Genomic DNA, 25,029 nt, shown 5'->3' on the forward strand with positions numbered 1-25,029 from the left:
TTTTACAGATGAGGGAACTGAGGCACAGAGAAGTGAAGTGACTTGCTCAGGGTCACACAGCAGATATGTAGCAGAGCCAGGATTAAAACCCAGGTCCTTCTGACTCCCAAGTCTGTGCTTTATTCACTAAGTTACGCTGCTTACAGTCTAGAGAACTGTGTACCCTCTTTCAGTTCACTGTAAAAAGCTTCTTAGTTATCCTGCTGTCATCCATTTTCCTCACCTGTTTTGCCTAACAGAGAGATGTTGCTGGGAGCATTGCTTCAATGCTGAAAACATTGTTTTCCAGAGCCTCATTGTTGGTAATTGTGTCTGGCCATTTGATGTTGAGTATGATTTATAAATGGCCCTGCTGATATTATGTATTTTTGCACAGTCTGCTGCCTATGTAGTCCAAGTAGGTGAATGCTTTAAGTCCTGTGCTGCTGCTGAAAATCTCTGGTTGTTTGAAAAGTTTCATGGGTGTGGGTTGGTATATTGTTTTTCTTTTCTTCAGACTTAATGTCAGTCCATAGAGCAGTGCTGCACCTGCAAAGCAAACTATCATCATTTTCTTATCTCCTTGAGTGTGTGCCTCTAGGGCACAGTGATAAAAGAATTCTGGACCACTAACACTGCCTCAGAGACTTTTGAGAGTGCTCATAGTAGTCACTGTATACTGTTGACTGATTATAGAACTATTATTATGTCTTTGTTGTTATTTGTCAGGGAGGAGCATGTGTTCTAATGATGAGAGCAAAATGCTATAACTTGAATGTCATCAGTCATCGGCTTTATGCCATCTGGACAAATTGGGGAGGTCTGAGGTTCAATCCTGATATTCCACCCTGCTGTTGGTCCAGTGGAAAAAGCAGAGCTCTGGGAGTCAGGACACCTGAGTTCTTGGTCTCGCCTTTGCAAATATGGGAAAGCTTACTGGCTCTATGCCATCAGTAATGAAGGTTTCTGATCAAAGAACCTTCGAGGGTATTCTTTGAGGAGGAAGAAGCAGCAAGAATCGTGAAAACAGCTAGCTAACTTGGGCAGTGAAGACTAAGACAGCAAACAAGGCAACAGACTGTTGTGTAACAGTGCTGTGGCACAGTATTGAAACTTGGCTGTGGCCACTTTGGCCATAAGTGGCTTGGGTATATCAAAAATCTCTGCATGCACTTTACAATGTTCTGCACACTTATTCATTTCACTCCAGGCCCCAGGGCCCAGAATGTGGCTGGCAGGCAGAAGGCTTTGGTTGGATTGCCAAAGTACTATCACTATTATCAATCCTATTGCCCGGGGCCCATCCTTTATTTTTGACAGGAAATTCCATCAACTCTATCCTCATTTGGTTGCAAATCCAAAGCCCGAGTGATATCACTCAGAAGAGGGGAGGCGTCTCCAGAAGGTGAATCCAGCCCTTGTCTCTGCCAAGCTGTCTTTCATCAGCCTGGTTTCCTTAGGGCTGTAATGTTAACTCCATATCTGACGCCAGTTCACAAAGACAACCCAGCAAAGATACCAATCGATAAATCTCCATAAAAGTATAGCCACCTGGCACATTACCAACTGCAAAGGGCTAGTCTGTCTCATTTCTGTTTGAATCCTTTAGGGTGATAGGAAGTGAGTAGTAGGAAGGAGGCTGGCAACATTAAGCTGTAGGCAGCTCCTTCCCTTAATCCCCTCCATCTCTCCCCAGAAGTCTTTGCAGGGTCCTCTTGGCTAGGCAATATCATTAACAGAACAATTCTCTTTCTGTAAACAGCTCTGCTTCATACTGATGTTATTTCCTAGGTTAACCATCCTAATTATGCAGCTCACTTACCCTCTGTTTGACAATACAAAGTCCTCTGCTGGGCAGCTCTACTCTTAGTTAACCAGAATCTGGGACTAACTCCTCCTCCCTGCCATGCCAGATAATGAAGATTTTACTGTACAGAGTTGCGATAGATTCATTCAGTTGTATTTATTAAGCACGTACTGTGAGCAGAGCACTGTACTAAATGCTTGGGAGAGTACAATAAAACAATAAACAGGCACATTCCCTGCCCACAGTGAGCTTACAGTCTACCCAGAGAGAACAGAAGTCAACCAAGAGGAAAGGAACCCATCCTCTTTATATAGCCCTATTTCTGAGACTAAGCCTAGTCTGCATGTTCCACTTTGACATTCTGCCTAGGAAGTCTGTATGGCAATTTGTTACTAGTATAACATAGATGTAGAAGTTATTAAAGATCACATTAATCATGATCTTAGACACTTAGTGTCTCCATTATCATTGTTGAGTACTATATTTGATAATTCGGTTGTTATCTGTTGGCTATCATGGGACACCATCTAACAAAGAGACACAGTGTTCTCTGTGACATTGCTTCTTTGGGTTTCGCACCAAAAGTGGAGCTTATTGTTTATTGCTTATTGTTGTATGGTACTCTTCCAAGTGCTTAGTACAGTGCTTTGCACACAGTAAGTGCTCAATAAATACGATTGAATTAATGTATCAATTCATTCAATTCAGTTATGGCTTTATCAAGGTATTATTTCCAACATTATTGCAGTACATAGACAATCTACTAGAACTAGGTAATCAGCATGGGATGGTAATCGTCCGGAGGCTTAGCCATTCATGTGACAGTCATTATTACTTAAAATAGATAGTAACTGGCCGACTTAAGGTGATAGCTATCTTATATCAATTGCATATGGTGTCTATATAAATATGTACTCAGTCCTCACATAACATGTTTTCAACTATGCTTCTTGACTACAGCATTGCTTGCACAGTAAGCCAAAAAGATTCTTTCCCAATGGCACTCACACTCAGACAATCTCAAGGCTCGTCTGTCTCAGAGAAGTGGCGTGGTCTAGTGGAAAGACCCCAGACCTGGGAGTCAGAGTGCCTGGGTTCTAATCCTAGCTCTGCCACTTGTCTGCTGTGTGACTATGGGAGAGTCACTTCACTTCTCTGTGCTTCAGTTACTTCATCTTTAAAATGGTGATTAAGACTGTGAGCCTCACATTCATTCAATCGTATTTATTGAGTGCTTACTGTGTGCAGAGCACTGAACTAAGAGCTTGAGAAGTACAATTCAGCAACAGAGACAGTCTCTGCCCACAATGGGCTCACAGTCTAGAAGGGGGGAAACAGACATCAAAACAAGTAAACAGGCATTAGTAGATCATTATAAATAGAATTATAGATACACATCATTAATAAAAATAAATAGAATTATAATTATAAATTGTTCATTCATTCAGTCAGTCATATTTATTGAGCACTTTCTGTGTGCAGAGCACTGTACATAGACTGTGGTCCAACCTGATTAGCTTGTATCTACCCCAGTGCTTAGTACAGTGCCTGGTAAATAGTAAGCACTTAACAAATACCTTTTTTTTAAAAAAAAAAAAAAGCTTCTGCTCAAAAAGAGCCACTCTTTTCTTGATTGCAGCATAGTCCCTGCTTTCTGTTGCATATCTTTCCTGTTATTTTGCTGCCTTGCTGTGCTGTGTGACTCTTCACTGTGTTTCCTCTTCTCCACTCCTGCTTTTCATTGCCAGTCAATTTACCGAGGACACTTATTAAGCATCTACTGCATACAGAGCACTATATTAAGTGTTGGGAAGAGTATACCAAAAGCAAAAGACAGAGTCCTTGCCCACAGGGCATTTACATTCTTATGGGGGGAGGGGAGAGCAGAGGCACCAAACAAAAAGGAGCAAGAAGAAGAACAAGGATGCAACAGGAGCAGCAAAGGTACATCAAGATGAAGTGGCTAAGTAATTAAATATACATACATATGTAAGTTCTTGGGTCCATTTCCTTCAAGCTCTTTATATTCACCCCACCCTCAGCCCCACAACACTTTTTTACATATCCATAATTTATTTTGGTGTCCTTCTCCCCCTCTAGACTGTAAAGTCCTTGTGGGTGGGGCGTGTGCCCTGTGCCATTATACTCTCCCAAGCACTTGGTACAGTGCTCTGTCCACACATCATTGGACATAAGTGGACATGGGTGCATAAGTGCAAAGGTAAGCTAGTGAGTTGGCAGTGTGGGATGTTGGGAATTGATTAGGGAAGGCCTCTTGGAGGAGGTGGCATTGTAGAGAAGCAGCCTGGCTCAGTCAAAAGAGCTCGGCTTTGGAGTCAGAGGTCATGGGTTCATGGGTTCAAATCCCGACTCTGCCAATTATCAGCTGCGTGACTTTGGGCAAGTCACTTAACTTCTCTGTGCCTCAGTTACCTCATCTGTAAAATGAGGATTAAGATTGTGAGCCCCCTGTGGGACAACCTGATCACCTTGTAACCTCGCCAGCACTTAGTGCTTTGCACATAGTAAGCACTTAATAAATGCCATTATTTATTATTATTATTTTAGGAAGGCTTCAAAGATGGGGAGAGCTGAAATCTGATGAATTTGAAGGTGAGAGAGTTCCAGGCATGGCCACAGAGTGAGGAAGGGTTTGGGAAAGTGGAGAGGAAAGAATAGTTTTGACCAAGAAGCTGAGAAAATGTACTGGATGGTTCAAAGCCCTTTAGTTCAAATTTTCTCCTTTGGTTTTCTAAATTTCCAATTAATGAGCATTTGCCACAAAGGGTTCTTACTGCAAACTAGGTGATAATTGTAATTTCAGACTTGTGAATTTCTTGTATACTATTTTGAACTGTAACAGACTGTGAACTGCAAATTAATTGCTTCTAGCTATGGCCAGTAGATTTTAAATCTCTGGCACATTACAAGATGGTGGACAAAAGTGTAATTTGTTTTTACAAGTGCAATATTTCTGTCCTTTCCATGTCTTTCTGCTGGAAAAGGAAGAAAACTTCCATAAAAGTGAATATTATTTCTTGAATTGTTTCAATATTTAAATAGCAAAGAAATTAACCTCAATACTTCTTTCTAAACTAACTTTTTATTGAATAGTTTAGTGATATTTGTCATCTTTCCATTTCTTAATTTCAGAATGGATATTTCCTGAAAACTGTAAAGAATATTCTCACTTGGATTCCAGGAAACAATCCATAGCTCATGGTGACAACTACTGCAATAATTTATGCCAACTGCCCGAAGTTAACAAAGAAAATGAAAATAACAATCAAGTGAAGGAAATGCAAACTAATGCAGAGGTCTTCACATTTTCCTCAATGCCTCGATTGGCACCTTATGGAAAGTCTAAGAAAATTTTCTCAGAATTGCGTCCATTACCTTTGGCTCTAAAAGAGGATAATAAGAGGGAGAAGAGAGGAGCCCAAATGGAAGATGATTTCTGTGGCAGTGACAGCAATGAAGAGGTACAAGGCTCTATAATTGAAGCATTTCTAAAGCACAACTCTAACTTAGAAATCATGAACTCTTAAGATCAGTTAAGATTGGGGAAGATTTCACTATGGGGGAAAAGTGAATTGTTATTTACAGAAATGCAGCAGATTGTAATGTCAATCAACACTTACATTAGGTTGTTATAGTAACTGTAAGTGTTGCTGCTTTTATTAAGATTCCAGACTTTTTCATTTTTAATTATAGAAATTGTTTTTTCCTTTTCATTTCTGCTTCACAGTTCAGCCGTTTGGCAGAAAGGTGGGTGAAACGTAAAAATAATCTCTATTTTTCTGGGAAAATTGTATTGTAATTGCTAAGCATAATCAATTGTTAATCTCACAGGCTATTCCCACCTTGTCTTCTTTTCACCATAGTCCTATCAGGTACCATATGTCATATGGATTTATAATTTCAGAAATAAGCCATTAAGTTTTTGATAGGGAACCACGGTCACGGTCAGGTTCGGAGGTTTATCTTAAGAGTCTGAATGTTTTGAAACTATTAAAGAATTGCTGTATTCATGGCAAGAGGGGAGAACACTTTCAGAAGTAAAAACTGTAATGGTCAAAACATAATGTTGTTTCATGGTGTCTCATTGAGGGGTTTTTCTCAATTTTTGAAATAACCTTACTTAGTAATTACTTAACATTGATTATTGATTTTACCCCTTGTGATGTGAGGTATTTAAAAATGATTTTTTAAAAATCAGATCTCTTCATTTTCCAACAAAGTGGCATGGAAGTGTGATTATTATAATGACCTCTTTTGGATAATAGACATCTTGCTAAACTCTACAAGACAAATTGCAAGTTCTAGCAGTCAGTAGAAACTCATTGTTTCAGATACGATTTGACAAATGTAAGCATCCTGTTCAACTTGTCTTTCAAAATTCCTGGCTTTCCTATAATCCAGTGAAGCAGGTAGAAGGGCCTAATGAAAAAAATGCTGGCCTTGGAGTTAGGCAATCTGGATTGCAGTCCTAGCTCTGTCACTGCCCAATTCATGGTTTTGTATAATTTACTTATCTGTCTGGGATTTAGTTTTTTTGTTTCTAAAATGGGATTAGAAATATTTGCCCCTGACCCCCACCCCTATATTACAGGGATGTTGGGAGGACAACTGAGATCATTCATGTGTAAATTCTTTGGTAAAGAGGAAGTGAGAGGTGGGGCTAGTGAGGTAGATTTGAGAATTGTCTATATAAAGGTGGTAGTTGAAACCAGGGGATTGGTTGAGCTCCCCAAAGTGAGAATAAAAGGGGACCCAGAACAGAGGTTAGGGTGTGAAAGGTGGAGGAAGAGCCAGTAAAAGAGACTGAGAAGGAGCAGCCAAAGTAGGAGGAGAACTAAGAGAGAACTGTCAGTAAAACCAAGGGTAGCTAGTGTGCCCAGGAGAAGAAAGTGGTCCACTGTGTATTAAAGGCAGTTGAGAGGTATAGGACGATTAGTGTCATGACATTTTGCAAGGAAGTCATTGGTGACCATGGTGAGTGTTGTCTCAGTGGAGTGAAAGGTTAAGAAGTATATTGGAAAAGAGGAATTGGAGACACTGGGTGTGTACAATCAGTTGGAGCAGTTTGAACAGGAGTAGGAACACTGAGATGGGGCAATAGCTGGAGGATGCAGAGTGGAAGTACCCATGATATGAACAGGTGTTTGGCAATTAATCAAGGAAGGCTACTATTCAAGAATAAATTCATTGTGGTCAAGGAACGTGTCTACGAACGCTATTATATTGTACTCTCCAGAGCAGTTAGTAGAGTGCTCTGCACATAGTAAGTGCTCAATAAATATGATTGATTGATGTAAGATTTGATGAAGGGTTTGAACTTAGGGAGAGCTAAGCTGTTTCGGATTTCTGCAGGGAGGAAGTTCTAGGCCAGAAGAACAGCATGAATTGGATGACAGAGTTGGACAGGTCGAGAGCGAGATACAGATTGGTTTGCTTGGAAGAAACAAAGAGAACGAGATGGGAAATAGCAGGTGAAAAGAACAGAACAGTTGTAACATGGAAACATCTGTTGGTGAGCCTTTGAGCCATATGTGAGGAATTCTTGCTTTATGCAAAGAGAAGTTGGAAGCAGCGTGGCTTAATGAAGAGAGCACAGGCTTGGGAGTTGAGGATTTAGGTTCTAATCCCAGCTCTGCCATTTGTCTTCTGTGTGACTTTGGGCAAGTTACTTCTCTGTGCCTCAGTTACCTTATCTGTAAAATGGGAATTAAATCCTCCTTCATCCAATTTAGACTGTGAGCCCAATGTGGGACAGGGACTGTATCCAACTTAATTATTGTGCATCTACTCCAGCTCTTAGAACAGTTCTTGACACATAGTAAGTGCTTAACAAATACCATAAAAAAGGTAATTGGAGTTTTTAAAGAATGTAGATATCCAAGCCTAGTGGCGCTTCATGAACATGATCTGTGCAGCAGCTTGTAATATGGATTAGAAGGGCAAGAGGCTGGAAGAAGAGAGACAAGTTAGGTAGGGTAGCCACGCTATGTCCAGAGCTTGGACCAGGTGGAAGCTTGTTGGCTGGAGAGGATAGGGCAGATCTAGGAAATGTGTAGGATTTGAGAGTTGAAAGACAGTGATGAATTGAGGATGGACCCCCAAAGTTGCCTGCATCTAAAATGGGGAGGTGGAAAAATTAGGATTAAGAATAAGATTGAAAATTAAGGTTACATTTAGGAGAGAATATGAATACTTTTGTTTTAGGTATATTGAAGTTCAGGTGCCTGAGTGACAGCTAAGTGGAGATGACCTGGAGGTAAGAAGAGATGTGGAGTTGTAGGTTAGATACGAGGTCAAAGCTGGAGGTATTGATTTAGGAGTCAGTCCCACAAAGGTGGTAGCTGTAGTCATGTGAGTGAATGAACTGCCTGAGAAAGTGCATGAATTCTGAAACTCTCTGAACTTCAATATTAAACAGCCTTTAGGGTGCCTGCACCTTTTTCTACCATGTGGATACCATAGCCCCTTTTCAAGCGGCTGAATGATCACGGTCTCTGAATGGACAAGTTAAGTCAAGTCAATAGATTGACTGGGTTCTACTTGATTCTAGTTAATAAGTTACTGCTGTCTGTATTGATACATGAAGTTGTACCCTTCATTAAACCTGTATTTAGGGATGGGCAGACAAAACAGTATCTGGCCCGTCTCAAAGTTTAATTGGGAATGGGTTCTTCTCTGTCCCTGACCTTTATGTCCTCTGCCACATTTTCTTCCTCTTCGCCTACCTCTTCATCTTCCACCTGGTCTCTACTCTTTCCCTCATCCCCCTGCACCTTAGTGAATATGTGCTATGTGGAATCTGGACATCAGGTGGACTCCTGTCAGTGCCCAAGGCCATTGGGAGGCATGACTTGGGACAATCTCAGAATACGAGGGTGCTTGGCATGTTTTTGGTAATTCAACTTTATACACAAACACTATGCTTCTCTGACCTCCAATATCCTCTTAATATGGCTGTGAGTATCTGTAGGAGAAAGCACAGCAGGTAGGGAATAGAGATTACTCCTGACCAAGCAGCAATTTTCCAGTACTAACAGGCCCTCTCCTCCTTGGCTCTCAGAGATGTATTGCTGTGCCCCAGGAGCTATGGACAGGAGATTCGAGCTCAATTTTGTTATTGAAATAAACCCTGTTTCTGAACATGATTCGAATAAAAGTCACAGGTAAAATAAGACCACTCACCACATCATCATCATGTATTGCTAAAACCTTTTATTCACAAGGAGTTCTACGAACAGTGCTATTCAATACCATACCATGTATTGTGTCATCTTCATAAATGAAGAACACCCAGAGACATAGGTACAGACAATCACAGACAGATACTTGAATGGACACAATTATAATTAGGCACAGAAAGAGAAAGGCACAGACATGCACAAGTATGAACACAGGCAGAAACATTCAAACAGATACACACAAAGACACACACAAGGTGGTAGGGAGCAGGGATATAGGAAATAGAAGAAGAAAGAGGGAGTGGAGAAAAGCAAGGGAGGGAGTCATAGAGCAGGGAGACAAAAAGGAGAAAAGCATTGGAGTTTCTGAATTGAGCAGGTAGGGTTAGGATTGCCAGGTCACATGGGAAGAGTGAGGAGAGCATTAAGGTCATTATAATAATGATGGTATTTGTTAAGCGCTTACTATGTGCCAAGCACTATTCTAAGCACTGAGTACTGTTCTAAGTTGGGAGTGAGGAAGTGAGGGAGGGACTGGGGTGCCTGGATTATGTGGGAAAAGGAGGAGGGGAAAAGAAACAGGGGAAAGAGAAATGGGAAAGAGGATTTTGCCACCCAGGGGGATGATGGAAAAACCAAAAACTACAACAGGCACCAAGATAAATGAGGTAAAGGTGATGGAGTGCTAGTCCATTGTACATGCGTAGGTTAATCAATCCATGATGTTTTTTGAGCTCCTTCTGTGTGCAAAATACTGTACCTTTTCCTTAGGAGAGTCCAAAAGAGGTAAAAGACACAATCCTTGCCCTCAGGAAACTTACAGAATTGAGTTCTTGTTGACATCCATCCCAAAGCTGACACATCGTTAACTGAATTTTGCATATATGCACACATGGCCATGTTGGGTATCTTTACGTACTTGACAGCAGCTCATTGTAAATCTGTTGACTACTGTCAAGTATCAATATGTATCAACAAGTACATTCTGCCAATAGAGAAACCAAGTTCAATTGTCAATAAAAAGAAATAGAAAAGCAGTTTAACAATTTTAGGGTTGGTGGTTTGATGATGGTTTTCACTATCGGCATACCAGTTATTTGGGTCGATGCTTCACCACTGGTTCTATGTGAATGGCCTGTTGTAATGCCATTTTTATGCTCAGTTGGGCCATAGCGATCAAGACTAGAAAAGTACTGAATATATATTCCCCTTTCTCCAAAACCAGTTCAAGATGAGACTAGGATTGTGCCACATAGGAAGTCAGTAGTCATGCTTGATTGTGAATAAAGCAGAAATTTTTCTCCAGGGAAATGAATTTGGCACTATTTTACTGTAGCACGTCTGTATAAACAACATACTATATACTGATTATAACATTTTGAAGTTCATATATCTTTTAAATGGTGTAACGTTCACAAAATAGCAAAATTATTAAAATTAAACGAAAATGTCCACATTATAAATCATGGACAGTGTCCAGCTCAGAAATAATAACATAATAGATCTTTCTCATTAGAATTTGTAATTTTTAAGATTATGTACTACCACAATTAAATATGTACCATTTGACAGTGCACTGCTGAATACGGTAAAGAGCAAGGCTAGATTAATTTAGCATTGATGAAAAAAATTAAATCATATCAGAAGAACACTACAGATGTAATGCTAAAGCGTAATTAAACTTAAACTTACAAAGATAAATAATCTCTTTCTCAATTTAGCTACCAAATAAATCAGATTTAAGCATTTGCTGATAGGAAAGTCACTGAGCCCAATAATTATCCATTATTTTTTGTTACATATTTAATTTCTTGCACCTTTGTACTTTCTATTATTTCTTTAGCTAGCTATTCATATATTTATACTCATTTAACTCATTTTCTTGAATTGGGGGTTATAGAGAAATATTTCAATGTAAACTTTAGACTCAAGAATATTATGTGAAGTAAATGATCTTAAACTCATTGAACATAGAGGTGCAGACTGATTAGTGTTTTTTAACATAAAAATTCTAATCAGTTCTGTAACATGGGAGTTACATTACTGATAAATCTTACTCACAGGAAAACTTTCTTTATAGAGCAGGCACCATGACTGACACCACACATATGTGCACAGTTGTTTCCTCCAACAGCATAATACATGTTGTCAGAAAAATATTCCCAAATCCTTATTTTACCCAAATGTGTTCTATCCAAAATGCCTAGTGAAACATATGTTTTGGAAAAACTGAGTGTTTTTTCTTTATCTTACACTTAATATCACTCTTCTTTGAAAGGACTCAAATTTCATCTTTCTTCGCATCTGATCGTTGTGATAAATTATGTTATTCTCCTATTGAAAATTTCTCACAAAAAATACTCAGGGCAGTTAGAAAGTCTAACGATAATTAGAAGGGCTAGTCTAATGTTTTATCAGACTTTTTTTAGCTTGTGCTTGAAGAATATTTCTTTGTCTTGACTTATCCTAAGTCTAATAGTTAAGTTGCTTTTTTGATTAAAATTAATTATTTTAATTGCACACAATTCTCAATTTTGTCACAGAGGCAGTTTCTGCCAACATTATATTACAAAAAGCCCTACAAATGGTGGTGTACATGGAAAAACACTCTGATTATGTTATTTTTTCTAGTGTGAAAAATGTCCCAATTATTGTCAGATATAGATAACTTAGTTGATATATTTGTTATATTGTTTCTCTTGGAAGAAGTTAGTGATTTATGTTCTTGCATTTTATTTGAATGATCATTAGTTTTCAATATTTACTACACAGCTAATCTAGTAATCTGCCCCAAATAAACATTTTTCTCGTCTATCTTGCCACCGACCCCTTGCCCATGTCCTGCTGCTGGCCTGGAACTCTCTCCCTCTTCATAACTGACAGACGCTCACTCTCCCCACCTTCAAAGCCTCCAAGAGGCCTTCCCCGACAAATCCCTCATTATACCTACTCCCCCTTCCTTCTATATTGTTCTCACACTTGGATTTATAACCTTTATTCACCCTACCCTCAGCCCTACAGCACTTAGGTACATATCCATAATTTATTTTAATGTCTGTCTCCCCCTCTAGACTGTAAACTCCTTGTGGGCAGGGAACATATCTACCAACTCTGTTATATTATGCTCTCCCAAGCACTTAGTACAGTGCTCTGTACACAGTAAGCACTCAATAAGTACAATTGAGTAAATACAATTGATTGATTTTACTGTAGATGAGTAAATAATCCCTTTTAAAATTAACAAAGTCATCTGTTCTCTTCACTGGTGCCATAACTTTGTGCACTCCTCAGAAATGTGTAGAATTCTTCATCTGGTTTTGGTCTGAGTAGCCTTAGATCTCTTCAACCTTGGCATCCTACCATTTGTTGTGCATGTGCCTTAGAGTGTTCAGTAGGTCAAGACCATATACCACCTCACAACCTGGCATATTCACAGGCATTGTTCTCCATCAATGACAAAGCATCAAATGCTGTCACTGAATTTTTCTAGGTAGGCAGTGCACTATTCAGTGATTGAAGGTAGGGGTAGAAAGAGGTAAAGAGGTAAAAAACCAAAGGATCTCACATGCTTTGAGAGACTGGTAGGATGTGGCACCAATATGACATTAAGATTCAGACCAAACTGAAAGTCTATAGAGCAATTGCAGTCCCTAATTTCTCTAAGGCTGTGAGACCTGGATAATTTGGATTCTAGGCTTTTTATCAACATAATATTCTGCAAAAATGTCAGAAATCTTCGAAGATGCTGCCATTACCACTGTCCTCAAGAAGAAGGCCAAGAAAGCTGACTGTAGAAATGCTCATGGAATCCCATGGCCCTCTATTCTTGATAAGATCAATCATTCAATCATATTTATTGAGTGCTTACTGTGTGCAGAGCACTGTACTAAGAGCTTGGGAAAGTAAAGTACAACAATAAACACATTCCCTGCCCACAACGAGGTTACAGATCCTAATCAGAATCCTAGTGGAGCAGCTATATAAAAGCAGCATTAATCATGCACTATCAAAATAATAATGTGGTACAGTAGGCATTATCTTTGCTGCAAATTAGATCCCTCTAAATAGTGTCTAAAGGTCTTAAAACACACATGAGGCCATCAGTTGACCTGGGCTTTTGAAACTAACAAAAATTCAGGGCTTCCCTCACAAGTTTGTCTCCAAATGAGAGTGTGGAGAGTTCAGCACAACCCATCAACACCTCTGGGAAAACAACTCCATTGTATGTCCTACTGGGATTTGCTTACCCCCAGCCCTGTACTAAGTGGAAGTCCTACACACATTGATGGCTTAGGGTATTTGGTCATCTGCTGCTACAGAAGCAGCAGTAAGCACCCTATGCAGGAATGTTGTGCTCATCTCAAATGATGTCCCTAAAAATCACCCGAATCCCCCGAATTAAAATAGGCTCATCTAGAGTTCACAGCTGATGAGCTTTGCTATTGGAATGCAAAAATATAATACAAATAGGCAAGTAAATTCTAGTCATTGCATTTGTCTACTCATTCAGGTAAACATGGGGACAAAAGAGCTCATGCAGGTTGCCAAACAGTGTCTTAGCTGCCAGATCAAAATGATCATCATCACTTTTATTAGAACAGGGCTGATGAGTTTTGTTATGAATTCTTTAATGAATCAAGACCTTTTTCAGAGCCCACAATTAAAAGAACAAGTGAAATAAAAAATAAACAAGATCATCAACTTTTACAAAGACTACAAAGCAGTGTTTATATGATTTACTGAATGTTAAAGTTATGAACAGAAAAGGATTATGTCCCATCTGCTCCCCAAAAAGTGGCCCCCTTGGTCATTAGAATAATCTTTTTAAAATTACCCACTAAGCAAGAGCAATCCATTTTTGGCATGCAGCAATTATTATCCAAATGCCTTTTGCATGTCCTTTTAAGGAATCTAGTTGAATTGTAAAAATGTTGGCTCCTCAGGGAAATCATTTTCATCTTCAGTTTACATATGCTGTGTTATAGTTAATCAGGCACACTTTATTGATGTTCACGACACCCTTATGAAACTGAATATTTGACAAGCAAATGTTTCAAAACCCAAGAGATATAGTTCAAGAGATTTGGAATGCATTTTCTTTTACGGTAGATCAAGATCAAAGCCCTACTGAGAACTCACTTCCTCCAGGAGGCCTTCCCAGATTGAGCCCCTGCTTTTTCCTCTCCTCCTCCTCTTCCCCTCCCCATCACCCTCCCCACTCTTCCCCCTTCCCTCCGCACAGCACTTGTGTATATTTGTACATATTACTCTATTTTATTAATGTGTGTGTATATAGCTATAATTCTATTTCTTCTGATGGTATTGGCACCTGTCTACTTGTTTTGGTTTTTTTGTTTGTCTCCCCCTTCTGGACAGTGAGCCCGTTGTTGAGTAGGGACCGTCTCTATATGTTGCTGACTTGTACTTCCCAAGCACTTAGTACAATGCTCTGCACACAGTAAGAGCTCAATAAATACGATTGAATGAATATTTGTGGGTTTGTGGGTTCTAATCCCAGCTCTGCCACTTGTCTGCTGTGTGACCCTTAGCATGTCACTTCAATTCTCTGTGCCTCAGTTCCCTCATCTGTAAAATGGGGATGAAGACTGGGAGCCCCATGTGGGACAAGGGACTGTGTCCAACCTGATTTGCTTGTATCTCCCCCACAGAGCTTAGTACAGTGCCTGACACATATAGTAAGTGCTTAGCAAATACCATAATTATCATTAATATTTTCTAGTGTTTCACATTAGACAAAGCACCTTGAGGCCATAGATTTTGTCTTGAGCCTCTTTTGTCAGTCTCTCGGGTATTTTGTATCTGTTATTTAAGTGTCTGACTTCTCCACTTGATTTAAACTCCTTGAAGGCCAGGACCATCTTTTCTATCTTTCTTTTGCACTCTCCCAAATATTTAGTAAAGTGCTGGGTACAGGATAGGTGCTTAGTAAATTCTATTGATTGATTAATTAGCACAATGCTGTCTCAAAATAAATATTGTTGATGATGCTGGTCATGTCACAAAAATATTTGTAAGCCTCCTAAGTGAATTTAACTTCTCTAGTACTGAAAATAAAAAGAACACAATTCACATATTAAGTATTTACAATTTTACTGTATATGTCATATTTGTAAATTACTGCATCTATAAAACTAGTATAATCTTTAGTAATGAAGATATGTTTTCCAGACACTATAACTTTTCTATTAGTGTATTGCCAGATTATTTTTATTCCTCCTTTATTTTTACTTGGAGAGGAAGTGGCTTGAGAGAATTGAGGATGATAGTTTGTATCATTTTAATTCTTATTTATATCCCTAGTAATACATGTTAATTATATTTATGAAAATGAGTTTTAGGAATACTGGGAAATAGTTTAGATGCTTCCACAAAACATTAGGTTTTTTAACTGTCTGAGAGAACTACCATTTGTGGCATTCTGGCCACTTTCAATGGACACACTCCCCATATTTGATACCAGGGGACCTATTGAGAGTGGCTAGTCACAGCTAGTGAAGTAGGGGATGCTCCATCAGAAAGTTCCAAATAGAACACCCTAAGAATGCCCAGGTAAAGTGTTGCTACCAACCCAAGCCTTTTTAGATTACCACCCCTGAAAGGTGAAGAAAATTTGGGGTCTAGCTAACCGATCCTACTCCCAGGGGTTGGCAGTTGCCATTGGTGGGTAGTGCTTAATCCCCAGACTCCTCCCTGTGATAGAAAAATCTCTCTGAGAATGTGTGGTTCCCAGCAGGCAGAAAACAGAAATTCTCTTTCTGAATGAAGAGGAACCCTTAAATAACTATTGCTGTTTGAAACCTGTAGGTCAAATAACTCCTACACTAACCAGAAAGTTTCCCTTATTTTGCATGCAATTATTTATCTTAACCTGGGTTCCCAACTTGCTGGAATGCTTCCGTATTTCCCTTAGCTGGTTCCCATTAGGTTAGGCCAACCACTTGTCATTATTAGGTCTCAGTCAAGGTGTCAACTTCTTCCTGTTCCACGAGCTGAACAGAGACTGAGCCTACTTCTTGTCTGCATGGCATTTTACCTTCCTTCTGCTCCTTTTCCCCAATTCTTTGACTTGACCAAGGTTCAGCTCATGATTGACTTATTGGTATTATGATTGGTGAATGATCGACGTATTGTGTAAATGACATTTCCCTCCACTAGTGGCCTGGAGGAGCTACCAGTGTTAGTCGGATTTTAACGATTTGTGCAAAAGTGACTGGAAAGGCCAATGCAAAGCCAAAAATCCCTTCCACACCATGGGTATGTAACTATCTTCCCAAATTCTGTTTTCACATTTGTCTACCTTTCATCTCTTGAACCATTTTCAAATCTGCCTCTTGAAATAATGAACTTATTAACTCAATCATAATTATTGAGCACTTACTATGTGCAGAGGATTTTTTTTACTCTCAATCTCATTTATTGAGCTCTTTGTGTGTGCAAAGCACTGTACTAAACGCTTAGGAGAGTACAGTATAACAATATAACAGACTCATTCCTTGCCCACAATGAACTTACAGTCTAGAGGGGGAGACACACTTTATTAAAAATAAATAAATTATGGTTATGTACATATCCTCTGCTTAAAAGACTAATTCTCATTGTCAACAGTCAGGAATAACAAGTGATACTACATTTGAGACTTAATGGAATTCTTGCAAGAGAGCGTAATAGTGCTTCAAAGTCTTGGATAATTGTTAATAATGTGTGGCTGCCATCCTTCTTTTGACCCACTTGCATCCATGCCCCTAAAGGCATGTGTCAAGGCTAGGTGACTACAGTATGATGCGCATGTAAAATCAAGTCATATTGCCCCATGCCCCAAGAAGCAAATGCATAAATTATGTAGATGCAGGTAAACATGTAAATGTGTATACTTTCTTCACCCCATCCTCAGTCCCACAGCAGTTTTGTATAGATCCATAATTTATTTATATTAATGTATGTCTCCCCCTCTAAACTGTAAGCTCCTTGTTGGCGAGGAATGGGTCTACTGACTTTGTTGTATTTTACTCTCCCAAGCACTTAGTACATTGTGCTGCACACAGTAAGTGCTCAATAAATACAGTTGATGTATAGTTAGAGTAATATTGTAAGTTTGGAAGAAGCCAGTCATATTTTTCTTATTTCTCTCTGTATTTTTACGGTATAGGTATTTTTACAAGGGCATGATTTAATTGTCTGTATGTTGCCTTTGAATTAGCAGTAGCTCTATACTATATATTATTGTTCAGCTGACAACACCATCCTTGACTCTATGCTGTCATTCAACTCTAAAATCCAATCTACTGCCAAATCCTGCACATTTTTTCTTGTACAGTATCTCCTAGAGCTGCCCCTTCCTCTCCACCCAGACTTCTACTGCCCTGGTGCAAGATCTGGTCTTGCCTCGGCTAGGCATTAGCCTTTTCACTGGTCTCCCAGCCTCTATCCTCTCTGATCTATGCTATTCACTGTTTCACCGAACTTTCTGAAGCATTGACCAATCCACAGCTCCACTCTCCTCAAATTCCTGCATTGGTCTTCCTTTTTCTCTTCACATCAAACAAAAATCTCACCATCAGATTCAAGGTTCTCTGCCATCTGGTCCCACCTTACCCATCTGCTCCCTTCACCTGCTATTCCCCACCTCTCTGTCTCCATTCCTCCCAACTCAACCTCCTAGCTGTACCTCACTCCTAACTTTCCCACTCCTGTCCCCTTGCTCATACTGTTCCCCCAGCATGGAACTCCCTCTCTCCCCACATCAGACAGACCACAGCTCTCCCCACTTTCAAATACCTCCTAAAATCCCACCTCTTCCAACAAGCTTTCCCCAAATAATTTCCTACAACCCGAAGCCATATCCTCTCTTCAGCCAACATTGGCACTCACTAACTTTTTACAGTGTGTTTATCATTTATGTATTTGTGTCTTCTCAGTAGATTTGTTTCGACCACTCTAGTAGCAGATGTCTTTTTATATTTGTCCCTCCCCCATTAGAGTGTAGGCTCCCTGTGGGCAGGGAATGTGTCACTTCATTATTCATTATCGTGAAGCAGTGTGGCTTAGTGGCAAGAGCCCAGGTTTAGGAGTCAGAGGTCGTGGGTTCTAATCCTGGCTCTACCACTTGTCTGCTGTGTGACTTTGGGCAAGTCACTTAACATCTCTGAGCCTTAGTTACCTCATCTGTGAAATGGGGATTAAGACTGTGAGCGCCATGTAGGACAACCTGATAACCGTGTATCTATCCCAGTACTTAGAACGGTGCTTGGCACATAGTAAGTGCTTAACAAATACCATTATTATTATTATTATTATTCTGTTCTTCCAAAGCACCTACTACATTGTACTTGACCAAGTGAGTGCTGAATAAATGCTGCTGCTACTACTACTGCATTATATATTTTAAGTCAATCAATAGTATTTACTGAGTGCCTACTCTGTGCAGAGAATTAGGCATTTGGGAGTTTGCAATGAGTTATTAGACATAGTTCTTGCCCTCAAAGAGTTTACAGTCTAGCAGGGAGTGCTTCCTTTTACCAGTACTATTCAGATCTAGCACTGATTCTTGTGCACACTTCTGTATCCCTATGGTGTCCTGAGTGTGAAAATGCCTTCTTAAATATTGAACATAGTCATTTTTGGGGTGGTGAGAAATTTGCAGTAAATTGAGCCAGACAGTTATAGTTACTCATTATGCTTTTACTTAATTTCTCTTTACTCTGAGCTCATTTGAATTTAGGTCTTTAGGAGGGTGGCCTTTAAATCCAACTTTAAAAGTTAGATGAAGAAAACAGAAAATAATAGCCTTTCATTGATGCTGCAGTTTATGTCTTTAAATTTATTAGACTGTAAAGTTAAAAGAAAATCATATGGCTGAAATATCTCCAAACTTGTTTCATGCTTCCATTATTTATTTCCTTTCTTTCTATTTTATAGATGCAGTATTCTTTCTCCCAGATTTTTATTGTTCAAAATTCTGTTTCTCATAAAGAAAATATATTGCCTTTATTGACAGGTGTATTGGCCAAGTTATTAATACCCTGCTTACTTTGGACTTCTGCTTTCCACAGATTATATTTTAAATGGTTTATATTTTTATATTCAAATCTCTTTCTATAATTGAATTTTTCAGTTGGAAAAATTATTTCACTAGGATAATCTCATTATCTGAGATAATGAACAACAAAACTGTGCTAGAATCATTTGAGTTGAAAAGACCAGAGTAGCAAAGTTGTCTGTTTTATTCCTGCTCATGTCGAATGTTAGATGTATCTATTTCTTATTTTATTCCTGCTTCTATATGTCTTGATGACACAGGCAATTTAGTGTGATTTGGGGTAATTTTATGAGTAGTTTTCTTGTAGAATCACAATGAATATATAATGTTTATTAAATTTTTTTGTGATCTAGTGGATTCTGGAAAGGTTCAAAGTGTTTCAGAGGGTGAGGTCATGGGTCTAGGCATGTGGAAGATGGGGAAAGAAACAAAAGCAGGGAGGGAAGAAAAAAACAAGTGAAAGGCAGAGAAGTAGGTGTCATAGCAATAGACATGTCTATAGAAACGTCTCCAGACATAACTTGATGTCGTCTTGGCTTCAAACCATGTCAGTCTCACAAAGGACACCTAGCTTTCCTGTTTAGTTTCCTTCTTCTTTATCCTTGTGTCACTGAAGAGTGTGCTGCTTAGGTAGCAGAATTAAATGGCAACATTCAGCAGTATTACACCAGTAGAGATCCTGGACTCTGTGTGTTGGGTTTATCAGATGCAGACTGACAGATAGCCTTGGGCCCCTTTAGGCTAATTGTCAGTCCATAGCAATTGGATGATTCTGAAAAGTAAATCAATCAATTGTACTTATTGAGCACTGACCTTGTGCAGAGCACTGTAGTAATTGCTTGGAAGAGTTCAGTATAACAGAGTTGGTAGATACATTCCCTGCCCACAACGTTCCCTGCCCACAATGAGTTTACAGTCTATAAGAGGAGACAGGCATTGATATAAATAAATGAATTGTGGATATTTACATTAGTGCTGTGGGGCTGAGGGAGGGGTGACTAAAGGGTGCAAAAACAAGTGCAAGGGTGATGCAAAAGGGAGTGGGAGATGAGGAAATGAGGGCTTAGTCATGGAAGGCCTCTTGGAGGAGCTTTGGCCTAAATAAGAAATTGAAGGTGGGGAGAGTGATCGTCTGTTGGATATGAAGAGGGAGGTGTGTCCCAGGCTAGAAGCAGGATGTGAATGAGAGATCGGCGGCAAGGCAGACAAGATTGAGGCACAGCGACCAGGCTAGTACTATAGGAGCAAAGTGTGCGGGCTAGGCTGTAGTAGGAAAGCAGCGAGATAAGGTAGAAGGTGGCAAGATGATCGAGTGCTTTAAAGCCAGTAGTAAGGAGTTTCTGTTTTATGCAGAGGTGGATGAGCAACTACCGGTGGTTCTTGAGGAGTGTGGGAATGAACTGAACAGTTTTGTAGAAAAATGATCAGGGCAGCAGAGTGAAGTATGAACTGGAGTGGGGAGAGACAGATGCTGGGAGGACAACTGGAAGGCCAATAACAGCAATCAAAACGGGATAGAATAAATGCTCGGACAAATATGGTAGCTGTTTGGATGGAAAGAAAAGGGCAGAGTTTACCAATATTGTGAAGGTTGAACCTTCACAGGATTTATTAAGAGATTGAATATTTAGGTTGAATGAGAGAGATGAGTTGAGGATAACGCCAAGGTTATGGGCTTATGAGACAGGAAGGATAGCAGTGCTGTCATGGTGACAGGAAAGTCAAGGGGAGGACAGGGTTTGGATGAGAAGATAAGGAGTTCTGTTTTGGATATTTTAAGCCAGAGGTGTTGTCAGAACATCCAAGTAGAGGTGTCCTGAAGGCAGGAGGAAATGTAAGACTGCAGAGCAGGAGAGAGATCTGGCTGGAGATATAGATTTGGGAATCATCTGCAAAGAGATTGTAGTTGAAGCCATGGCAGCAAATAAGTTCTCCAAGGAAGTGGGTGTAGTTGGAGAAAAGAGAGGGACCCAGAACTGAGCCTTGAGGGATTCCCACAGTTAGGGGATGGGAGACAGAGAGGGAGCCCGCGAAAGAGAGTGAGAATTGAGTGGCCAGAGAGATAGGAGGAGAACCAGGAGAGGCCAGTGTCAGCAATCCCAAGGTTGGATAATTTTTCCAGGAGAAGGAAGTGGTCATTTATAAGTCATTGTAAAATAACTACATGTTTCTTTAATGTGTGCTTCCAGAATTTCAGCAACACAGCGAGGGACAAGTTTTTGATACCATAACATTAGAGGTCAACCTTTTTCTTTGCTCAGTGTAGCTGGTATTGTCAATCCTGCATTGGTCTTTTTTAGTTACATGTGCCCTCATAGGTGAACTTAAGCTCCTTTGGGCAGGGAACAAATATTATTATTGTCATTATTAATAAATCACTGTCCTGCTTTACTCAGTATAAAAAGATTGTGCAAGGCGGAAGCCATTTTTGGAAGTTGTCAAACCCCAGATCTCCTAATGGTGTCCAATGCTACCATAATACAAGGGGTAGGTCTTTTTATTTTTATTTTTAAAATGATATTTGTTAAGCATTTACTATGTGTCAAGCACTTTATTAACTACTGGCATAGATACAAGCTAATTAGATTGGACACAGTCCATCTCCCACATGGGCCCAAAATTTTAATCTGCATTTAACAAATGAGATAACCAAGGCACAGAGAAGTGAAGTGACTTGCCCCAGGTCACACAGTAGACAAGTCGGGGAGCCAGGATTAGAACTCAGGTCTTTCCGACTCCCAGAGTTGTGGTTTATCCACTAGACCACGCTGCTTCTCTGTCTAAGGTCTTGGTGTTGTTTCCCGAACTTCTGAATCTGACATGCATCCATGATCATGTCCACCGTGCCTCATTTTAACCTGAAACCACATTTGCTAGTCATCAGTAGTCCATCCAGATGAAGGTTTGGGATATTAGTGGCAATGCAGAGCAGTAAGATCAACAATAGCTGGAAAATCATCTTCATTTTCATCAGCACTGAGTGCTTACCAATAGTGGAAACAGACACTATAGCAAATATGACAACAAAAGGGAAACCTAGTTACAGCTGGTAACAAAAGAAAAAGCAAATCAATAGTATTAATTGAGCACCAACTACATGCAGAACAATGTACTCAGCACTTGGGGAATACACTAGAGTTACTATGATTCCCTTCTTTCAGAGAGTTTACAATCTAGCAGGGGAGAAAGAAATTAAATGAATTTACAAATTGGAAGAAGGGAAAAGGGGGTATGTGAATTAGTGCTTAAATAATATGGTTTGTAAGATCTATAGAAGTGATATATGAGGTTCTGAGTATACAAGTGCCTAGGTGGTGATGACGATGGCATTTATTAAGCGCTTACTATGTGCAAAGCACTGTTCTAAGCACTGGGGAGGTTACAAGGTGATCAGGTTGTCCCACGAGGGGCTCACAGTCTTAATCCCCATTTTACAGATGAGGTAACTGAGGCCCAGAGAAGTTAAGTGACTTGCCCAAAGTCACACAGCTTACAAGTGGTGGAGCCGGGATTTGAACCCATGACCTCTGACTCCAAAGCCCGTGCTCTTTCCTCTAAGCCACGCTGCTTCTCAGGTGGAGCAGAAGTGCTGAAATGGCAGCTGGAGAGAGATAATTTGGGGAGAATAGAGATTAATTGGGGAAGGTGTCTTGGAGGAGATGTAATTTTAGCTGTTTTTTGAAGATGGGAGAGCTGTCATCTGTAGGATTTGAAAGGAGGAGGCATTCCAGGCAAAGAGAAGGTTGACAGCAAGAAGTCCACTCCAGGAGAGACAAGAAGAAGGCATGGTGAGTAGATTAGCTTGAGAGTAGTGAGTAGGGTGTTGTGAGAGAAGAGAGTGGATCACTAAAATCTGTAAATATATTTGTATATGTAAACACATATAATAATATTCACAGATTATATGTAATTACTATGTGTGACTAATTGGATTTGCTCAGCGATCCTCACAGGGTGTCCTAGTGGCAAGAGCATGGACAAGGGGGTCAGAGGACCTGGATTCTAATCTGTCACTTGCCAGCTGTGTGACCTTTGAAAAGTCACTTCAGATTCCTCATATGTAAAATGGAGAATCAGTAGCAATTCTCCCTTTTCCTTTAGAATGTGATCCCCATGTTCATTCATTCTAATTTTCTAGTTAACTCAGTGCTTAATACAGGGCTTTGCATGTAGTAAGCATTTAACAAATGTCACAATTATCATTTTAATCTTCTTTAAGACTATGCTGGTAGAATCTTTGAAATCCTTTGGCCTTTCTTCAGCATCCCATATGTTTAGGAAGAACCCACATAGGCATCTGGGCATTCCCTCTCTCCCTTTCAATCTCAGCACAGTCAAATCCCGCAGCTTTATTAAATATCGGCTCAAAGGCCAGGTGTTCTGTACTGACAGGATCACCATTCTTTGTAGATTGCCATTTTCAGGAGTTGAAATCATTGAAGTAGTGGTTTTTTGTGTGTGTGTTTATAATGGTATTTGTTAAGTGCTTACTATGTGCCAGGCACTCTACTAAGCGCTAGGGTATATACAAGCCAAGTTCAGTTGGACACAGTTCATGTCCCACATGGGGCTCACAGTCTTAATCCCCATTTTACAGATGAGGTAGCTGAGGCACAGAGCAGTCAAGCGACTTGCCCAAGATCACACAGCAGACAAGTGGTGGAGCCGGGATTAGTGTTGTTTCTTCATGTGGAAGATGGAGACATTGAACTCTTCAGCAAGGCTATATATACTCTTCAGACATTCATAGGACTCCTTGTTTTGTTTGGGGTTTTGTAGCCTTGTGTCACTTCAGCCTTTGTGTTCTAGCACTTGTTGTGTATGTCTATATTTCATTATACAGGCATCAATAACCATCCCTTTCCTTAAAGTCATGAGAATCCCTTTCCTTGGAGTCATGAGAATCTGCAAAGAGTTGATCATGCACAACTTGCTGTGCTGCATGAGAAGCAGCATGGCATAGTGGATAGAGCACGGGACTGGAAGTCAGAAGGTCATGGGTTCTAATCCTGACTCCACCACTTCTCTTCTGTGTGACCTTAGGCAAGTCACTTCACTTCTCTGTGCCTCAATTACCTCATCTGTAAAATGGAGAATAAGAGTGTGAGTCCTATGCGGGACAGGGACTTCATCCAACCTGATTTTCTTGTGTTCACCCCAGCGCTTAGTACAGTGCCTGGCACATAGTAAGCACTTAACATATACCACTATTATTATTAGCTCTCTGGTTTTAAAATCATTCACCACCATCAATTTATTGCACTGTAAGAGGCACTAGGGGTATACAGTGAAAGTAGGAAACACGATCCCTGCTCTTAAGGAGAGTACAATCTAATGGAGGCGTTTACAATTAAGTGTTGTTAAATGAGTCCTGGTAGTGACCCCTAGCAAGATCTATGGTCTTGAAGGCTGCCAGATCTCAGCCGACATACTCAATTAGTCATGTTATTGACAGAGGCATGTTTTTGCTTTTTTACTCTGATAGGATGAAATGTTGTAAAATTTCCGGCATGGGTCTTCTTGATTGGTTCGAGTACCACTTTTATCATTAGGGATACTATTAAATAATAGTCTATTATTTCACTACTTTTAATAGTAACAATATTAACAGCCTTCTGGTCCCATTATTGGATGATGATATAGTCAATACAGTGCCCCCGATGTGCTCTTGTGTACACTGAAGATATCTTTCTTGTATTCAGTAAATGAAATTTGTGTTGTTGATTTCAAGCTAATGTTTGTCACAGTCACTGAGCAGGAGAAGGCCATTATTGTTTAATTTTCCAATTCCATGTTGCAGCCTTATTGTGGTAGTAGCTTTAAAGCATGATAGATATTTGTGGCATTTTTTCATTCATATTTTATTTTTAGAAACAGTTTCAATTCAGTTATTTATAGAACTAATCTCTTCAGTGTTTTACACTTGTGAAATCATGAGTTATGTCCATTTTCAAATAGCCTTATAAGTAAGTCATTTGCCACATTTA

General features: G+C 39.7%; 1 protein-coding gene across 1 annotated transcript in view; it reads left to right on the forward strand.

Moving 5' to 3' along the window:
- CFAP20DC (CFAP20 domain containing) overlaps positions 1 to 25,029 on the forward strand; it is a 259,149-nt gene that overhangs the window by 132,668 nt on the left and 101,452 nt on the right. Inside the window, exons 15-16 of the mRNA XM_038771702.1 lie at positions 240 to 330; positions 4,940 to 5,268. Of these exons, the coding sequence (XP_038627630.1) occupies positions 240 to 330; positions 4,940 to 5,268 (420 nt within the window). The remainder of the gene's footprint in view (positions 1 to 239; positions 331 to 4,939; positions 5,269 to 25,029) is intronic.

The sequence above is a fragment of the Tachyglossus aculeatus genome, chromosome X1, assembly GCF_015852505.1.
Source record: "Tachyglossus aculeatus isolate mTacAcu1 chromosome X1, mTacAcu1.pri, whole genome shotgun sequence".
Classification (NCBI taxonomy): domain Eukaryota; kingdom Metazoa; phylum Chordata; class Mammalia; order Monotremata; family Tachyglossidae; genus Tachyglossus; species Tachyglossus aculeatus.